Source organism: Aedes albopictus, chromosome 1 (assembly GCF_035046485.1).
Source record: "Aedes albopictus strain Foshan chromosome 1, AalbF5, whole genome shotgun sequence".
NCBI lineage: Eukaryota > Metazoa > Arthropoda > Insecta > Diptera > Culicidae > Aedes > Aedes albopictus.
Genome location: NC_085136.1, coordinates 67,582,805 through 67,601,214, shown reverse-complemented (window position 1 = coordinate 67,601,214; position 18,410 = coordinate 67,582,805). Strand labels below are relative to the sequence as shown.

Genomic DNA, 18,410 nt, shown 5'->3' with positions numbered 1-18,410 from the left:
GGTGATCCGAATAATCTGAGAAAGACTGAAAACAAAGAGTAAGCCGAAACGTTGCAAGACTTGTTTTCTCTGGCTAATCGAAAAAACAAAAAGAAATAAAAAATGATAAATAAAAACGTAAGCAATCGCTCCGGCCATTTTTTTCAGTAATTTTTTCTTTAGGAATCTCTCTTAAATTTATTTATAAATTTCTTCAACCATTCTTGTGGGAATTAATTCGACATTTTTTTTTTTTGGAAATCAGTTAGGAATCTGTTTTAGAAATTCACTCGGGAATTCTTATATGAACTCCTCCGCAAAAGGTCCTCGAGGAACTCCTAAAGCAATTTATATAGAAATTTCTTTGAGAATTATTTTGGCCATTGCTTTAGAAATTCCACCAGCATTATTATTATCGATTTTTTTCTACAATTTTTAGGACTGCTTTTTTTTGGGTACAATACATTTAGAATTTTCTAGATAATTTCTTCAGCAGTTCTTTTGTAATTCAGCAGTTACTCAGGCAATTCCTTTGGTGCCTTAAGAATCTTTTCTGACAATTCATCAAAAAATCCTTCTTGAAATTTCTTTAGAATTTCCACCGGAAATCATTCCAGAATTTTCCGACAATTATTTTGGTAAGTCATCCGTTTATTTTTTTCGGAATTTTTTCAGCATAGGTATCTAAATACTATGGAATTTCTTTACAATTTCGTTAGTATGAACTCTCCGGCATTTTCTGTTTTTCGGAGTTTTGTTGGGCAATTTGTTTGATCATTGTATGAAAATTGAAAATTTCCAGAGGAACTCATCTAAAAACCCCCTTGAAAACTTTTGTTCAAATATTGTTTTCGAAGTTTTCATGGACCGTAATCCTTGACCCCCCCTCCATTCTTAGAGTCTATGTTTCCGGTGACAGTTTCTTCAGGAATTCTACAAGCAGCTACATCCTCTGACAGTTTCTTTAGGTTATTCGTCCGACAATTTCTTGGGGAACTCATGCGGAAGATCCTTAAGGAGTAATTTCCCTGGATTTTTTTATTAATAAAAATGGTTTTCCTGGAATTCCTACGGCAATTCTTCAGGAATATTTTTTCCTACAGTTTCTTTCAGAATTGCTTTAGTAATTCATTCATAAATTTCTCCAACAATTCTTTTGGGAATTCTTTTGGGAATTCTCTAAGGTAATTATTTTAGGAATTCTTCCGCAAAATTTAGTAACACCTTGAGGAATGTTCTCCAAAAACTTATCAAGCAATTTATGTAGGAATTCTTCTGACAATTTCTTCAAGAATTCCCATGGCAATTGCTTTGGTACTTGTAATCTTCAAATATTTCTTTAAGAATTATGTGTATTGTAATTTGCTTTGGCAATTACTCAAACAATTCACCCAGAAACACCTCCAATGATTCCTTTAGGAACTTTCCTGACAAATTATTAAATCTAAAATCCAGAATAAACTGTATTTGAATCTTCCGATAGAAACTCCTTAGGAATTTTCTTCTGGAATGCATCAAACAATGTCTTCAGAAACTCATCTAGAATTTGCATTCTAGATTCCATTGGCCATTTGTTTTGGAAGTTTTGTGGTAATATCTTTAGAATTTCTCTGAGGAATATACAGAGTAATTACTAAAAGATTAATACATTCCTGAAAAAAAAATGTCTAGGGACTTCAATAAGAACTTGAGAATTTCAGGGATTTGCCATCCGGACTTTTCCGGAAAATTCTGCAAACATTTTCTAGACATACCCTTTAGATATTAATCGAAAATTCTGAAATGCTTCGGAATTTTTAAAGTAGTTGCCGGAGAAAGCATTGGTGAAATTTCCAGAAGAATTGCTTCATGAATGCTCAAAGAATTTGTCAAAAGAATACCTGAAAAGACTTGTCGGAGAAGTTCCTGAAACAATTTCCTGATGAACTCCCTAAGAAATAATTGAAAAAGATTAAAAAAACGGCCGCAGGAATTTCTAAAGGAAAATCGTAATTAAAAAGGAATCGCTGAAATTCCTGAAAGTTACTGCCGAGAAGTCATGAACAAATTTCCATCACGATTCCCAAAGGATTTTTTTGTGGGATTTCAGAAGAATTCCCTGTAGATTTGCCGAAATTATACGATTTCGAGAAGAACTATGTAAGAATTCGTAAAAAATTCCCCTGACAGAATTTCCGGAAAAATTCCCGCATTTAATTCAGCTGTGCCTCAGCAAATATAGAAAATTGTTTTAGAAGTTTATCCAGAAGATCTTCATAAATTCCATATTAAGTTCTCTCAGAAATTCGCCCGGGAATGGTTTCAAATGTCCTTGGTATTGATTTCTCAGAAATTCTCCATAAATTTGAGAATATTTTTTAGAAGTCCCTTTGAGATTCATTTCCTGAAGTTCCACTGAGATTCTTTCTAACACAATACACAAAATCCCCAGGTAACTCAAAAAATACATCGGGATTACCTATGGCTGCAGAGTAAAAGTTTCAGATATTTTTGCAAAAGTTCATCCGATTCACGGATTACTTCTTAAAATCCCTTCATTTTGCGAATTTCCTCCAGGAGTTCATCCGGCAATACTTCCGAAAGTTCTTCCATTAGTTTATCTGGAAGCTCTAACTTCTCTAAAGTAAAGTTTCTCTAAAAATTCTTCTAGAATTCGATCAGTATGTTTCCAATATTTTCTCCGTAGATAAATTATTTCAATTCTTCGCATGGTTTCTAGGATTTCTTAAAAAAAAATCGTTCCTTTATGAATTTCGTCAATTAATTCCTTAGAATTATGTCCAATCCCTTCTGAAAATTCTAAAGGAATTATTTTAATGAGCTTCTACAGGATTACATTCAGAGATTTTTACCGAAAGTTCTATGAACAAGCTTTAAAGAATTTCTCCTATAAATTTCGTCAAAGATTCTTACCGTATTTTCTTCAGGAAATCCCATAATGAATTCTCTAATGTTTTTTTTTTTTCAATTTTGCACCAATGTTTGCATCAGAAATTCCTCCAGACTCCTGCAGGAGTTCTTTCCAGGATTTCACAGAAATTCTTTCCATGTTTCCATTGGTAAATTTTTTGAAATAATCATCCAGGAACTCCTCCAGGATTCCTTTAAAAGATCTTCAAAGACTCCTTCAGAAATTATTGCATGAAACCTTTATGCACAATTCCAGGAATCCATGCAAGGATTACTTCGGAAATTCTTCAAAGAGTTCATCCGAGTATTTTAAAGGATTCCTCCAGAAAATCTTCCGAGGAAGTCTATTACAAGGGCTCCATCAAGAATTTCTCCAAAGATTCTTTTATGGATTTCTTACAAAATCTCTCCTGCGAATCTTTCAGAATTTTTTTCTAGAATTCCTGTAGTAATTTATATAGAAATAATTTCATTAATATATCCCTTTAATCCTGTAAATCGTCCTGCGATCCACAAGGACATCTCACGGAATCTTCCCAAGGATTTATTCGGTAATTTCTTCAGAGAACCCTGGAAGACTTTCCGGATGATTCTTAGAAGAACTCTTAAAAAGAAATCCCAGCGATATCATGGAAAGAATCATCGGAAGAATTTTTGAAAAAAATCTTTGAAAGAATTACTGGGGGAACTTTTGGAAGTATTCTCGGAGAAATTCTTGCAAAAATACCTGAAGAAATCTTTAAAAGAATGCCTGGTGTAATACTGGAAAAAAATCCTGAAAATACACGGAAGAAAATGCGCAGAAATCTTCTAATACAAATCTTGTAAGAATTAGTGGAAAAGTTTGTAGAAGGATCTTCGAAAAATTTATGGAGAAATCTGTATTTTCTGGAAGAATGCTTAAAATAATTCTTCAAAACCAATTACTAAGCATGACCAGTATACCATAATCAGGAACTTACTGGCATCGTTCCTGATGTGCCCGAGGCACTCCTAGCTGGGTTGTGACACTTTGGCAACGGTATCATGTCGCTTGTATGTACAGAGTTTGCTTCTCGCTCGCATCTGGAAAGCTTCATCGACGACTTAGCCTTCCTTCGACATCACTGCGCATCAGGAGAATTTTCCCGCGTTAAATGCAGCTCACTACTTTTAATCTAGTACTTCACCGATTGCTTAGTTTTTCTGATATTCGAATTTTTGTTATGGCCGACGCTCTGGGCCCATAACCTATCGTAGAAGTAAAACACATCTGTTCGGTTTGAACGTTGGAAACTGAATGAAAACATTGGTTCCTCAGAAAACTTGCCTCCGTCCACCTCTATGCTCTTATCAGAGGTTGACTACGCATCCTTCTTCTGTTTAGGCTTGCTTGAATGGACGCCGTGATCTGCTATCGCTGTCATCTTGGTTGCGCATGATCTAATCATGGGTAGCTAGCTGAGTTTTCTATGGTTGAACGTATCAGCCTAATAAGTTTCGCCGCGGCTCTCGGTCTGTTGAACAGGACACAAACAGGTTGAACAGGATACAGCTGCTCGCTTAAGAAGTTCTGTCGGGGTGTCGTCCTTCCCAGCAGCTTTTCTTAGCTCCTTCATCTCATCCAGTATTAATGATAGCACTGCTTGGATGTTCGGATCAATAACATGCAAAACTGGTGCTACGATTGTTGTACTTAATTTTAAATACGATTTCTTAGTTAAAAAAAACTAGTCATCTAATCCGAAAATCATGCCACTCACTTTCTCTCTCCTCTCGCCACTTACCTTTCGCGGACGGTCGCCGTCAGCATGCCATTGTCGTGCCGCTTCCGGTGCATCGAAAGGGCATACCGCGTCTTGAAAGCCTTCCCGCACTGATCGCAATCGAACTGCCGCGCGTCGGTTTCCGTGTGCTTCACCATCAGGTGCCGTTTGAGGCCATCCTTCTGGCGAAATGCGTACGAACAGTGCGGACATACGAACGGTTTCTCGTTGGTGTGCCGCCGCATGTGAAACGTTAGGGATTTGGCCTGGGTGAACGCTTGGCCACACGCCGTGCAGACGTACGGACGCAGATTCTGGTGGATGAGTAGATGCTGCTTGAGCGAGCCACCCTGGGTGAAACCCTGGAAAGAGGGGGGAGGAGGCCACTCAATCGGTTGAGAACTATCTAAACTACACTAAACTAATAAACCATCCGTCACAACAACGCTCACCAAACTGAAAATTTGACTCACTCATGGATTAAGTACTAGAACGGCTCATGCATGTTGCGAGCATGCGCTGTTCTAGTACTACTTATTCTACGAGTGAGACTGGGCCCATAACCTGATTCGTGAACTTGAATACATACCTTACTGCACAGAGGACACACAAAAGGTTTGTTTCCATTGTGGGTCTGCACGTGTCGATTCAGATTCGTTTTGGTGGAAAACGATTTCGAGCACTCAACACACTCGAATTTGGCCGCCTCCGGCCATTTGTTGTCCACGCTGTCCTGCTGATGAAAAGTGATCACGTTCGCTGTTTTTGATGGTTTTCTTGCCACTTGAGAAAATTCTACCTGTCGATCGGAGCCCTCACCGTGCGATTCCGAATGGGTCACACCTTCCCCCTCCTCTTCTTCCTGGTCCGGAAAGTCTGACGTGAATCCGATGTATATAACCTGTTCCGAGGAATCCCCGGATTCCGATGCAGGTTGCTGCCGTTCCGGTTGATGTTCCTCCACTTCCATTTCCACATGCTCCTCTACTTCCTCTTGTTCCTCCTCCTCCTCCTGGACATAGGTATCCTCGTACTCTAGCTCCACCACTTCATAGAGTTCCCTTTCTGGTTTAATAACCGGCGGCTTTTCCTGAATCACCGCAACGGCACGGAACTTTTCCGGTTCCTGTTCCGGCGGCGGCTCCGGTTCCGACTCGGAGGTAGCACTAGGAAGCGGATCTGCTTCTACCGTCGCTTTCAGGTCCGGTTCCGGCTCGGCGGATTTCTCGCAAACCAACTTCCGCTCGATCACATCGCTATCTTCCGAAGGAATCACAACCATGGCTACCTTCGGTGGCTCAGCAGCCTCTTCATCTTCGTCCAATTTAGCCGCCGCGGAGCTGGAACCACCCAGCGCCAAGAACTGATTGTTCACATTGCTAATAAAACTTTTCAGCTGCCGGTCGGAGGATTCGCTCTTCTTCTTGAACTCGACGGCGATCTTCATCCGATCCAGACACGTCTGGCATATCTTGTCCGGAAGTCCATCGTTCTCCGCCACCTGCGAGCGAAAGCATGCCATGTGAGCGTATAAAAGAATTTCAAATCGCGCGCCACACCGCAATCTAGTAGGTCGCGCTACTAATCTAGTCTAGGCCGCTGACTTCCTCACATCAAGCGAGACGCCGCGACGCGACGCGACGACCGCAGCCTACTTTTCCATATCAGACTTACCTCAATCGCCGTGCAGTAGTGGAACTTTTGGGCGTACTTCAGGATCGAGTGCGACGCGTCGGATGTGCAGCAAACCCGGCACACGCTGATGTCGATTTTGAGACTCATTTCGGTGGTTCTTATCTGGTCGTCCGTCGTAGGTAATTCCGGATTTTCAAATGTGGACACTTTTTGTTTTGATAACCAGCTTCGCTAGACAGACATCTTGTACTGCGTTTGATGGAAATCGTCTGTGACGTACAAGATCGCGCACTGGCTCGGCCGTCATCATCATCGGAGTTGCGTGCAAGACGCAAGTGGTGTTGAATGCAAGTTTTCGATCGTTTCTACTCAGAAAGTGCTAAACTCAGAAAACAAAGGACTTGTAATTTTGTTCGGTTTATTTAAATGAAAACAAAGCTGGAGCTCGATTTGAATAGGTCGTATGTGCTTTTGTCGATATAAAATTCGATCAGTTTATTTTAGTTATTGTAGTAATATGGAAGATATTTTTGAAACTTTTAATGATGGAACGGAAAGCTTATTTTGTGAGGATTCTGCTGTATATATCAACTTTGTTCAATTTCAACAGTTTTCGCTACAATAAGCGAATCCAACTGATCGAATTTTTAATCGACAAAAGCACATACGACCTATTCAAATCGAGCTCCAGAAAGGTTGATTAAAAATAAGGAAATAAGCAGACTACTAATTATTTATCATTACAAAGTTCCCGGATTTTTCGATTTCCGAAAACGACAAACTACTGCTCGTCTCTAGTCTAAACCAGGTAAGAAATTTGTTAGGGTGTTGGTATCGATCTAGTACACATGCAGCGGGTACGTGAACCATGATCGAATTTTTGGTTCAATGATTGAACAAGTAGGAATCAATCATCAACGCAGCGGTTGCTAGTTGTATTGTATTTTTTACGAATAATCAGACTTTGGCGACGAAATTGAACTCGCCCTAATATGGTACTAACCTAACATTTATGACACATTCTCGCCTTCTTTCCCCGATTCAGGCGAAACCAGCTAATTTTGTTATGAAAACATAAACAGCTGGTAGCCGAGAACAATAAGGATGAACGTAAACATCGGCGAACCAGCTGGTTTTGTTGTGTAAACATGACCAGCTGGTAGACCGAGAACAAAAGACCTTAATGGTAAACATTGAGACGGCCGGCGAAAACTGTCACATTATCGGGCGAGTTGCAAAAACCCTGCGACTGAGATTGACAGCGAAATCGAAAGCGAAATATGAGTACGACGAAATTTATCGCATCAAAGTCTAAGTCGAAAAAAAAATCGTAATACTTGAACAAAAAATATTAAAAAAAAGAAAACTATGGATCATTGAAGCCAACTTTTCCGCTACTCATCGCATCAAAACAAAAGCGTCACCGTATATGGACGGTAACACAGTGACAGCAGTCGAGTTACGTCAAACACACAAGGCTACGGTGGCGCTATCTGTTCATTTCATAGCGGCCGTTTTAGTTATTTTAGTGATCCATTGCATCTTGCTTTGCTTAACCACAGACAAACAGACGTAACACTTGCGAAATTTCCATCGACCACGCTTTTAACGATCATTTTAAATTTTCATAGTTGTGGCTTTCACAACCAGAGGCGCGCGCATCGTTTTTCTATGCGTTTGACGTTTCACACTAGCGCCTTCTGTTGACGATATGGCACAACACAGTGATTCGTGCTAGGGGCGAGACACTGTGCAATCCGGAGCAACTCTGAGCAATCCTGAGTAACTATTTTCGCTCGAATCCATTCATAAACGTCGATAGGAAGCGAGAAATCGGGCAAGACTGCTCGATTTTTCACTGGTATCAGGCAACACGGTGCTTCATTTACCGTTATAATAAAATAAAAATGACCATCAAAACCTTAAACGCCATTCTTTTTCTTTATCATTCCTACACCTCTGGACAAATTATTAAAAAAATCGTTAGACGAAATTTTGAGTTACGCCCTTTTAAAGGGCCTAACCCCTAAAAAATCAGGGTTTCTATAGAAAAACATCATATTTCATAACGGAAGCATGCTTCTGCCAACAAAATTTGAAACGCCATTCTCTTTCTTTATCATTCCTACACCTCTGGATAAATTTTTAAATTAATCGTTAGACGAAATTTTGAGTTATGCCCTTTTAAAGGGCCTAACCCCTACAAAATCAGGGTTTCTATAGAAAAATATCATATTTCATAACGGAAGCATGCTTCTGCCAACAAAATTTGAAACGCCATTCCCTTCCTTTATTATGTTTCCAGTTCAAAACCGAATTAGCGACATTTTTTCTTTGACTTCCGCTGCTTTTGCCTTGCGTTAAACACAATGTCGGAAGTGGGGCGCTGTATTGTACACCTGGTGCGCTATACAGCGCCCCACTTCCGACATTGTGTTTAACGCAAGGCAAAAGCAGCGGAAGTCAAAGAAAAAATGTCGCTAATTCGGTTTTGAACTGGAAACATAATATCATTCCTACACCTCTGGAAAATTTTTTGAAATAATCGTTAGGCGAAATTTTGAGTTATGCCCTTTTAAAGGGCCTAACCCCTAAAAAATCAGGGTTTCTATAAAAAAACATCATATTTCATAACGGAAGCATGCTTCTGCCAACAAAATTTGAAACGCCATTCTCTTTCTTTATCATTCCTACACCTCTGGATAAATTTTTAAATTAATCGTTAGACGAAATTTTGAGTTATGCCCTTTTAAAGGGCCTAACCCCTACAAAATCAGGGTTTCTATAGAAAAATATCATATTTCATAACGGAAGCATGCTTCTGCCAACAAAATTTGAAACGCCATTCCCTTCCTTTATCATTCCTACACCTCTGGATTTTTTTTTTAAATAATCGTTAGACGAAATTTTGAGTTACGCCCTTTTAAAGGGCCTTACCCCTTAAAAAATAGGGGTTTCTATAGAATACCATCATATTACATAACAGAAGCATGCTTCAAAGTCCCAAATAATAAAAAAGTATTATAATCAATGCTACAATTTGATACTATGCACTAATATTGACTTCATTTTGTATAAAAATTAGCCATAACGCCAGTATAAGGGAAGTATTCTTTAACCTGTAGGATACGGACGTTGTTGGCTACATTTACTATTATAGCCAGAACAATATACAATGAAAAACATAAACGACAGTTCATTTACTTTTTCACTTATATAGTTATTGCACACCCATAAACTGAATTTCAAAAAAAATGTCGATCAAATTCTCCAGTTACGCCCATTTGAAGGTCATAAGTACTTATTATAAAACTTAGTTTCATTTAATCATGTTTATTCTTCGGTAACGTAGTTTAGCAGTTACGTATAGAACTATCATTACAATTGATCATCTCAATCCTTATTTTTGTATGTTTATTAATTGAAAACGGCATTCACCAATAAAACTAACGAATGACAAAGGCGCATGTCATTGCTTGTTTTGTCTATAAAAAAGCAATACAAAAATCTTACGTCCCACGCTATGAATGGCAATTGATACAAAAATGATTGCTTCCTACATGTTTGAAAATACTTCCCTTATATTAGCGTAATGGCCATTTTTTATACAAACATCAATACAAGCGCATAGTATCAAATTGTAGCATTATTTATGATACGTTTTATTACTTGGGACTTCAAGGCATGCTTTTGTTATGAAATATGATGATTTTTTATAGAAACCCTGATTCTAAAGGGGTTAGGCCCTTTAAAAGGGCGTAACTCAGAATTTCGTCTAATGATTATTTTAAAAATTTATCCAGAGGTGTAGGAATGATAAAGAAAGAGAATGGCGTTTCAAATTTTGTTGGCAGAAGCATGCTTCCGTTATGAAATATGATGTATTTCTATAGAAACCCTGATTTTTTAGGGGTTAGGCCCTTTAAAAGGGCATAACTCAAAATTTCGCCTAACGATTATTTCAAAAAATTTTCCAGAGGTGTAGGAATGATAAAGGAAGGGAATGGCGTTTCAAATTTTGTTGGCAGAAGCATGCTTCCGTTATGAAATATGATATTTTTCTATAGAAACCCTGATTTTGTAGGGGTTAGGCCCTTTAAAAGGGCATAACTCAAAATTTCGTCTAACGATTAATTTAAAAATTTATCCAGAGGTGTAGGAATGATAAAGAAAGAGAATGGCGTTTCAAATTTTGTTGGCAGAAGCATGCTTCCGTTATGAAATATGATGTTTTTCTATAGAAACCCTGATTTTTTAGGGGTTAGGCCCTTTAAAAGGGCGTAACTCAAAATTTCGTCTAACGATTTTTTTAAAAATTTGTCCAGAGGTGTAGGAATGATAAAGAAAAAGAATGGCGTTTAAGGTTTTGATGGTCATTTTTATTTTATTATAACGGTAAATGAAGCACCGTGGGCAACCTTTCGCCCGCATAGAAAAATACGATCAGTGAAATCGTTCATATTATAGGATATTTCTGGAGCTCGATTTGAATAGGTCGTATGTGCTTTTGTCGATATAAAATTCGATCAGTTTATTTTAGTAATTGTAGCAATATGGCAGATATTTTGCAAACTTTTAATGATGGAAAAGAAAGCCTGTTTTGTGAGGATTCTGCTGTATGTATCAACTTTGCCCAATTTCAACGGTTTTCGCTATAATAAGCGAATCCAACTGATCGAATTTTTAATCGACAAAAGCACATACGACCTATTCAAATCGAGCTCCAGATTTGTTCGTGGAATGATTACAACAAAAGTTATAATAGTCTAATGATTGGACGATTAAAGTTGGAAATTTGGCATTATTCAGTATGTTTCAAGTATCATACTACTTTTGATGATGATTCATCCAATGGTATATTAATAATTTGGAATAATATGGTTTTTGTACGCTCGGCAAATAAAAATAGTTCTGGCGAGTTTTTTTCAACATTGAATCACTGCCACACTTTCAAAATGGGTTAAATGGTCTATTTGTGTTTCTGTGTCATTATAATCGTCGGAAATCAGCACTTTTGAGTTCTAGCTTTTCGATCACTGTAGTAAGAAACTTTTAGTGACCACCGTGCACCAGCCGTTGACTAATAACAAGTTTATTCGCGAATTCTCATAAAAACTCACCTTCATTGGCTGCTACAGCATGCGAGGGGACCAAAAGAAGATCGGTCGTTGATAGTGGAAGGTTTCTTACTCTTAGGAATTATCCTACCGCAGCTTCTATTATTTTAAGCACACCTACCCACTTCTCCAGGTGAAGAACTTTCACGCATTTGAGCCACCCGCGAGCACTGATCCGATTTAGAGTAGTAAGTAAACACCGCGCGAGAAGCAGTAGAAACAACCTCGAAAATCAAACGGTTCGATTCCCAATTCAAGAAAATAAACACAAAAAAACTGCAAAAGTAAATAATGATTCACATAAACGTAGACAAAATTGACAGTGCCCGACAAATGCCCGCAGGGGTGTGCTTTTTTCTCAGTCGGTAAAACAGATTTGGTGAAATATTTCCGTTTTGTTTTTATTATTCGCTGTATCATAATGTTGATGATAAAGCGATCATAACACGTATGATTCCACAAAATTTTTGTTCGAGATAAATGGCATTTTTGAATGGTAACGATACTTAACAACCCATTCGGTCTATCATCGAAACACCGAAAATGATAACTGCTATCATGAATAAGATATGTCGTATCATCTATGTATCATCCAGTTTACGATAACACGTATGATCAGAAAATGATACACTGTTGAATTGGTGTATGATACCATTTTATTCGGGCGGGCAAACCAGAGTGATCCAGAGCTATCCAGAGGAATTCTGAGCAACACTTCGATAACAGAGTTACTCTCGCTGTATCTGTCTTGCCCCTAGGATTCGTGCAACTTTTCCACCAGGTGATGGTAGTGTGAGCTGGGCGATGGATTTCCATGAAAATCGTTCAAGGTGTTACGTCTGTTTGTCTGTGGCTTAACCTTTCAGTACTCGCGCCAATTTTTGTAACGCGAGCAGTCGCGCGTTGTACTTTGTACAACACCCATACATTCTGAAATATCTAAGGATCCTGATTGTTTAGAGGAGGACTGTCTTTGGCAAAGTTGTTGTAAATTTCATGGGCTACCTGATGCTGACAAAGTTGATTCGTAATACGTCCACTAGGCGGCGCTAGTGAGCAATATCATGTTATATCTTTATCTCAGGATCCTGATATCTTATTATAGAAAGATGGTGTCTTCGGCAAAGTTGTTTGGTATGTCAACGGCTTTCAGATTATTGGCCGTTTAATTGGAAATTCCACCACTAGGCGGCGCTAGTGAGCAAATAAACTTTGTATCCTATGTATCTCGGGAACCTGATAACTTAGAAAGATAGTGTCTTCGACAAAGTTGTTTGGTAGGTCAAGTACTTACGGATGATTCGCAATTTAATTTGAAATTCATCATTCATCGCTTGGCGGCGCTAGTGAGCACCTAAACATTATATATTATGTATCTCTGGACCCTTATTACTTAGAAAGATAGTGTCTTCGACAAAGGTGTTTGGTATATCAAGGGATGAGTGATAGTTGCGCTAGTGAGCATGTAAATTTTTAATCTCATGTAGCTCAGGATCCCGATTAAAAAGGCACGGGACCAGTGCTGCAATTTTTCGACAGGCCTTTATGATAGCGATATTTTGCTTTTTTCATTTTCTCCGTTTTGGTTTTCCTGTCAAAGTTGCTTTCCGATCAGCAACACGGGAGCGAAATGAAATAGGTATCTACTCACACTTGCACGCAGCGTGCTGAAAGCGAGAGCTGACAGGGCTAAATTTCCATTCAATTTTCTGTAGTTCAGTGTTTTCACCCGTGCTAACGTATAGGGCACTCACTCTCACAAGCCACCGCTTGAGACGAATGGTCTTTCAGCATGAGTAGTGTGTGGATGATTGGGAATTGATCTTGTTGGGTCGCTCGCGAATGGAGCTCTCGGACTCTGTCAGTTCTCACATCGAGGAACTGAAAACGACCGCCGCAGTCATTCATTTTCGGCTGAAAAACAGGCACTGAGACTGATATTTTGCAGGACTGCATGGGACACCGTCTTCAGCCAGAGGCTGTACAGACTGAATAGAGCTTAACACTAGACCATGGACACGACATACATTACAGGGGGTGGCCAAAATGTTTGGGATAGGCAACTTTTTTTCTCTCACAAAAAAGTTCAACATGCTATTCGCCCCCAAAACGACGATTCGACCGCTTGGGAGTGTTGTCGTCGTCGTGATGGTGCTTCCCGAAAGCAATGTCAAATTCGTTCGGGGTTTCAAAACATTGGAAAGGAATTCATTATTTTTACAGTCAGATTGAGATTTACGACTAAATGAGTGTGATCCGAAGGTATAACTGTTTATTCTGAGCATAACAGTATTTTTTACGGCAGCGAAAACTAATTAGAAGTACGATATTTCTGGGTCTGAAAATCGTTCAGGCGAAGTGGATAGCAAATCTAACCTAGAATATCCTACAATTCTAACCTCAACTCCTCACTTGCACAAGTCGGATCTCATTTTTCACGGAAATGGTGGAACAAAATGCAAAACTAATGTAAGTGCGACCGAGGGAATTGAAAGTTCTACCATTCCAACATAAAAAAATTGTCGGATGTGGGTTGTAAGTAGGAAAAATAAAATAATTCCCCCAACAGATTATGTTGATAGGTATGTAAAAAAAGGTAAACATCATCAGTTCGGTAGTTGCGCTACCAAAACAAAGATGGGTAACAGTATGTTTTGTTTTGCCCTTGAAAGCCAATTACTTTTCATAGAGTGCATCAAAAAAATCTCAAATTTTGACTGTTTGTCAACCTATTATATGTGCATCATTGGTACAAATTTGGGCTCGATTGATTACCCGCATAATCACAAACTGTAAATGCATTGTTTCTCATACAGTAGACGTTCGCTCGGTGCAAACGCTTTAACTGCAATGCTTTTTAACTGCAAGTCCGGTAACTGCAACAATTTTGCAGTTATCGCACCGCTATCTGTCAAAAACTAAACGTCAACTGGGTTGCGATGTTTTTCGAATGCACTTTATCTGCAATGCGATGTTTTTGAATGCAGTTTGGCTGCGTCCAACATGAATTGACAGCCGTTTGACGCCTGTCAGTCGTTGCAGTTAGCGAATTCCATTCGGTAACTGAAACGTAAACATGTTGCAGTTATCGAACGTCTACTGTACTGTAGATGACCATTAGCAATTGTCATTTAACCATTTCTCAGACTATCGAAGTTAACAGTAAGCTAACCATTCCATGTACAGATTTGCCTGTTTGACAAACGGTAGTCCGCTAATTTACAGTATGTGGAATAGGCGGTTAAGATTGGTTACCATAAAAAATCGCTCGTTTTCTCGAACCAATTTTTCGCAATACAGTTAAGGATATTGACCGTCCAGTTCCAAACTGTTCACGACCGTTTGAAACAGTCGACGTTTCAAACGGTCGGTGAACGGTCGCTGACGGATTTGACAGCAGAAATGAGCGAGAAAGAATTCGCGCGCAAACGCGTATTTAAAAACATTCAATTGGTGAAACAAGGACAGCTGGCCGGGCGCCAACTGATTCCTTGATCAGCTGTTGCCAGCAGCCAAGCCGCCAGCTTTTTGGCGCGGAAGTCGGGGGGTGTTCAGATGCAATGTTTATCAATTAATAAATTTGTGAGGATATTTTTCCGCGATAAATGTTTTGTATTTTCTAAAATAAGGTGTAATAAAAGCAATTTATCTCGCAATTAACATAATAACCAAGGTAACCTATGTTTTAAGTTCTTAAGACCTGAATGTTTGGAATAATGATGTGGTCGAAACCAATTTGCTGATTGATCGATTTCTATAGAATACATCGAGAACCCCCTCGAAATTCGACGACTGTTCTGAACAGTTTCACAAACAGTCGGGATAATCCAACTTTGAACTGAATACACAATATGGTCTGTTGAAGATCGAAGTAATCAAGTGCCCCGTACGCTATCCTAGTTACCCGATCAAGACTACCTTAGTAACCAGGTTGTTGACGAGTGTCAACAAGTGAAAATTTCGTTCATTCTCTGTTCAACCTCCGTCCTGTAAAGACCTAAATATAAGTTTTTCGTAGTTCAACCACTGCGTTAGTTTCTACCTTCAAGAGGTTATGGGCGACACACGTAGAGAGCTGGTGCACGGAATCCCGCAGTTCACCGGAACTGAATTCGAGAACTGGAAGTTTAGAGTCGAGAAACTGCTGAAGTCGGCCGGATTGCTGGACGCGGTCAAGAAGGATGCGCCAACCGTTGCAGCCGAATTTGCGAAGTTTCAAGAGATGGGCGGGAAGGCAGTGAACCTGATCATTTCCTTCATTCACGACGATTTATTGGATCTGATCCGGGAGAAGGAAACGGCCAAGGACATTTGGGCGACGTTGGAAGGTGTCTACGCCAAGAAGTCGGTTCGCTCATACGCAAACGCTCATACGCAAGCAACTCGCGAAGCTCAAGATGGCGGAAGATTCGTCGATCAGGGACCATCTGAAGACGTTCGACGAGCTCATCCGGAAACTCAAGTCAGCGGGAGCGAAACTTGAAGAAGGCGATTTGGTTTCGCAGCTGTTCGTCACTCTCCCGGAATCCTACGATCCGTTGGTGACAGCTTTGGAAAACCTGGACGAAGACAAACTGACCCTGGATGCCGTAAGAGAAAGGCTGTTGGCAGAAGATATGAAGAAGAGTGACCGCATGACCGATGTGCACAAGGACGATCCATTAGCGTTTGCTGGGAACATTCGAAAGCCGTGGAATGAACAACGAAAGGAGTCATGGAAGTTCCGAGGGAAATGTCATCGATGTCACAAGACGGGGCACAAGGTGAAGGACTGCAGGAACGATCCTGAAGAAGATGAAGCAGAAGCAAACACAGCGAGTGGCAGAAAGGCGGTTGTGTTCATGAGCGGAAAGTGCAAGGAGAACTGCAGCCGGAGAAAAATTACCTTCAAGCTGGACTCCGGTGCTAGCAATCATCTAGTGAATCGGAAGGAGTATTTCGTTCGCTTGAAGAAATTGAAGCATCCAGTCAACATTGCTGTGGCGAAGGACGATGAATCAATTACCGCGTGGCACAAAGGACAAATCGTGGGAATCAATAGCCAAGGAGTTGAGTGCCTCATAGATGACGTTCTGTATGTGCCTGATCTGCGAATCTGCTTTCCGTGAAGAAGATGGCCGAAGCTGGAGTGAACGTTTCTTTCGGGGCATTGGCAGCTGAGATGAAATACGACGGCGATATCATTGGTGTGTGTCCTGTGAGAGGCAATTTCTACGAGCTGGATATCTACCAGGAACAGGCGGCTGCGAATTTGTGCGATCAAGCTCGAGGCCTTGAAGGACCTTCGGAAAAGACGAATCAACCTGCTACCGGAAGACTTGAGCAAGAGGGGGAGAGGCCAGATGAGGACAGCGATGGTCAAGAAAGCTTCTGTGACGATGGAGAAATTTTAGACGATGCTCAAGACATTCCGGACGCGCTCCCTTCGCAACTTGAACATGGTCAGTACCTCGATATGGTGACCATGAGGCGCAGCGAACGGGAGCGCATGTTTCCCGGTAAGTTACTACATACTTTGAATGAGGACTCCTTTACTGCATATACATTCCCCGTAGACCGACATTCGGAGATACCACGAATCAAGCACGTGCTGACCGGTGCAAACAGTACTGTTGCGAGACGTTCAGGATCGCAGTTCCATCCCCGAGATGCGCCAATACCATTCGATAAGATTGCTGGGCGACCTGATGGAGCACCATTGATGATGACGAATTCAAACGGTGTTTGGAAGTTGGAAATGCACCCGCCTGATATCGAACCACGACAGTCGAAGAAAGTGGTCCGGCCAAAGCATCGGAAACTGACGAAGCGTAAGGGATCGACTGATTGAGAGGGGGTGTTGAAGATCGAAGTAATCAAGTACCCCGTACGCTATCCTAGTTACCCGATCAAGACTACCTTAGTAACCAGGTTGTTGACGAATGTCAACAAGTGAAAACTTCGTTCATTCTCTGTTCAGCCTCCGTCCTGTAAAGACCTAAATATAAGTTTTTCTTAGTTCAACCACTGCGTTAGTTTCTACCTTCAAGATGGTCAATATACTATCCAGTTTTTGCGACAATTCACTGCATGGCTAATGGTTAGAGAACAGTTCAACAATAAATCTGGAAGAAAAACGAACACTGTATGTGTTATTATTGATTTAAAGTTTTCCATGTTTGTTTAACCTTATGTTATATGGGTCTAGTGCATTAGAACCGTTTAAAAATGAAAAGGCGATTCTGATTTCATCGGTGATTTATTTTTTTATTCAATAAATATTTATCATCATATTTATATTATGGACGAACAAGGCGATTTGCCTTTGACGAAAGACCTCTTCACATAATATCGAGCAGCGCATCCGGGTCATTCCGAGAGCAGTGATAACTGCCGAAGTTCCCCGACTCCCACCACGTCCCTTTGTACGCCCGGTAGCACCTACGGCGAATAAACCTGTGGATCTTCCTGAGGCGGGTGAGGATTCCTGATCACAAAAGCACACTGTTTCCAACGGCAACAGGACAAATCTTCCACATTTTCCTTTTGCGGATCGTGCGGAACATTTTTCAGCCGCAATTTCAAGCAGGCTCAGTTTCATCATGTTGAATTCTTTGAATTAATGTTCGTGAATTCTGTAAAATAATGTTCATAGGGTATCGGGATGCTTCGTTGGCATAGCCCCCTCGTTCGGCTTATCTCAATGTAAACCAAAAACTCAAACAAACACGCATAACTAAATATCGGAAAAGCTATGCGCCAAACAATTGTAACATTTCGTTTCAATTTTAGCACTTTGGAGCATTAAAATTGAATGAAAATGTCACTTTATTTAACTTTTGTAGACGCCATGATTCTTCGGCTTAGTGGGTAGTCTATACACATGATCATATATGGCATGATTTTGGAACATTTCGAATTGACTTTTCAATAACTGAACATTTGATGCGACGGTTAAAGATGCTATTTTGAACTTGTGTATTTGTTTTAAACGAATAAAAACTATTTTACAAATTTAATGTGGGCCGAATATTGAGGACATTTT

At 40.0% G+C, this 18,410-nt stretch overlaps 1 protein-coding gene across 3 annotated transcripts; it reads right to left on the bottom strand.

Moving 5' to 3' along the window:
* Positions 1-4,550: 4,550 nt before the first annotated feature.
* Positions 4,551-6,558, bottom strand: LOC109414699 (zinc finger and SCAN domain-containing protein 2-like). 3 transcript variants are annotated; one of them, XM_062844738.1, is made up of 4 exons: positions 6,309-6,558; positions 5,434-6,135; positions 5,224-5,370; positions 4,551-4,996 (listed from the first exon to the last, which is right to left on the bottom strand). In XM_062844738.1, exons 1-4 carry the CDS (start codon positions 6,414-6,416, stop codon positions 4,652-4,654), a joined length of 1,302 nt encoding a protein of 433 aa, XP_062700722.1. In that variant the 5' UTR covers positions 6,417-6,558; the 3' UTR covers positions 4,551-4,651. The 3 variants fall into 3 exon arrangements, with proteins under 3 accessions (XP_062700722.1, XP_062700723.1, XP_019530107.3); XM_062844739.1 differs by having other exon boundaries at positions 5,224-5,367; XM_019674562.3 differs by having other exon boundaries at positions 5,224-6,135.
* Positions 6,559-18,410: the final 11,852 nt, after the last annotated feature.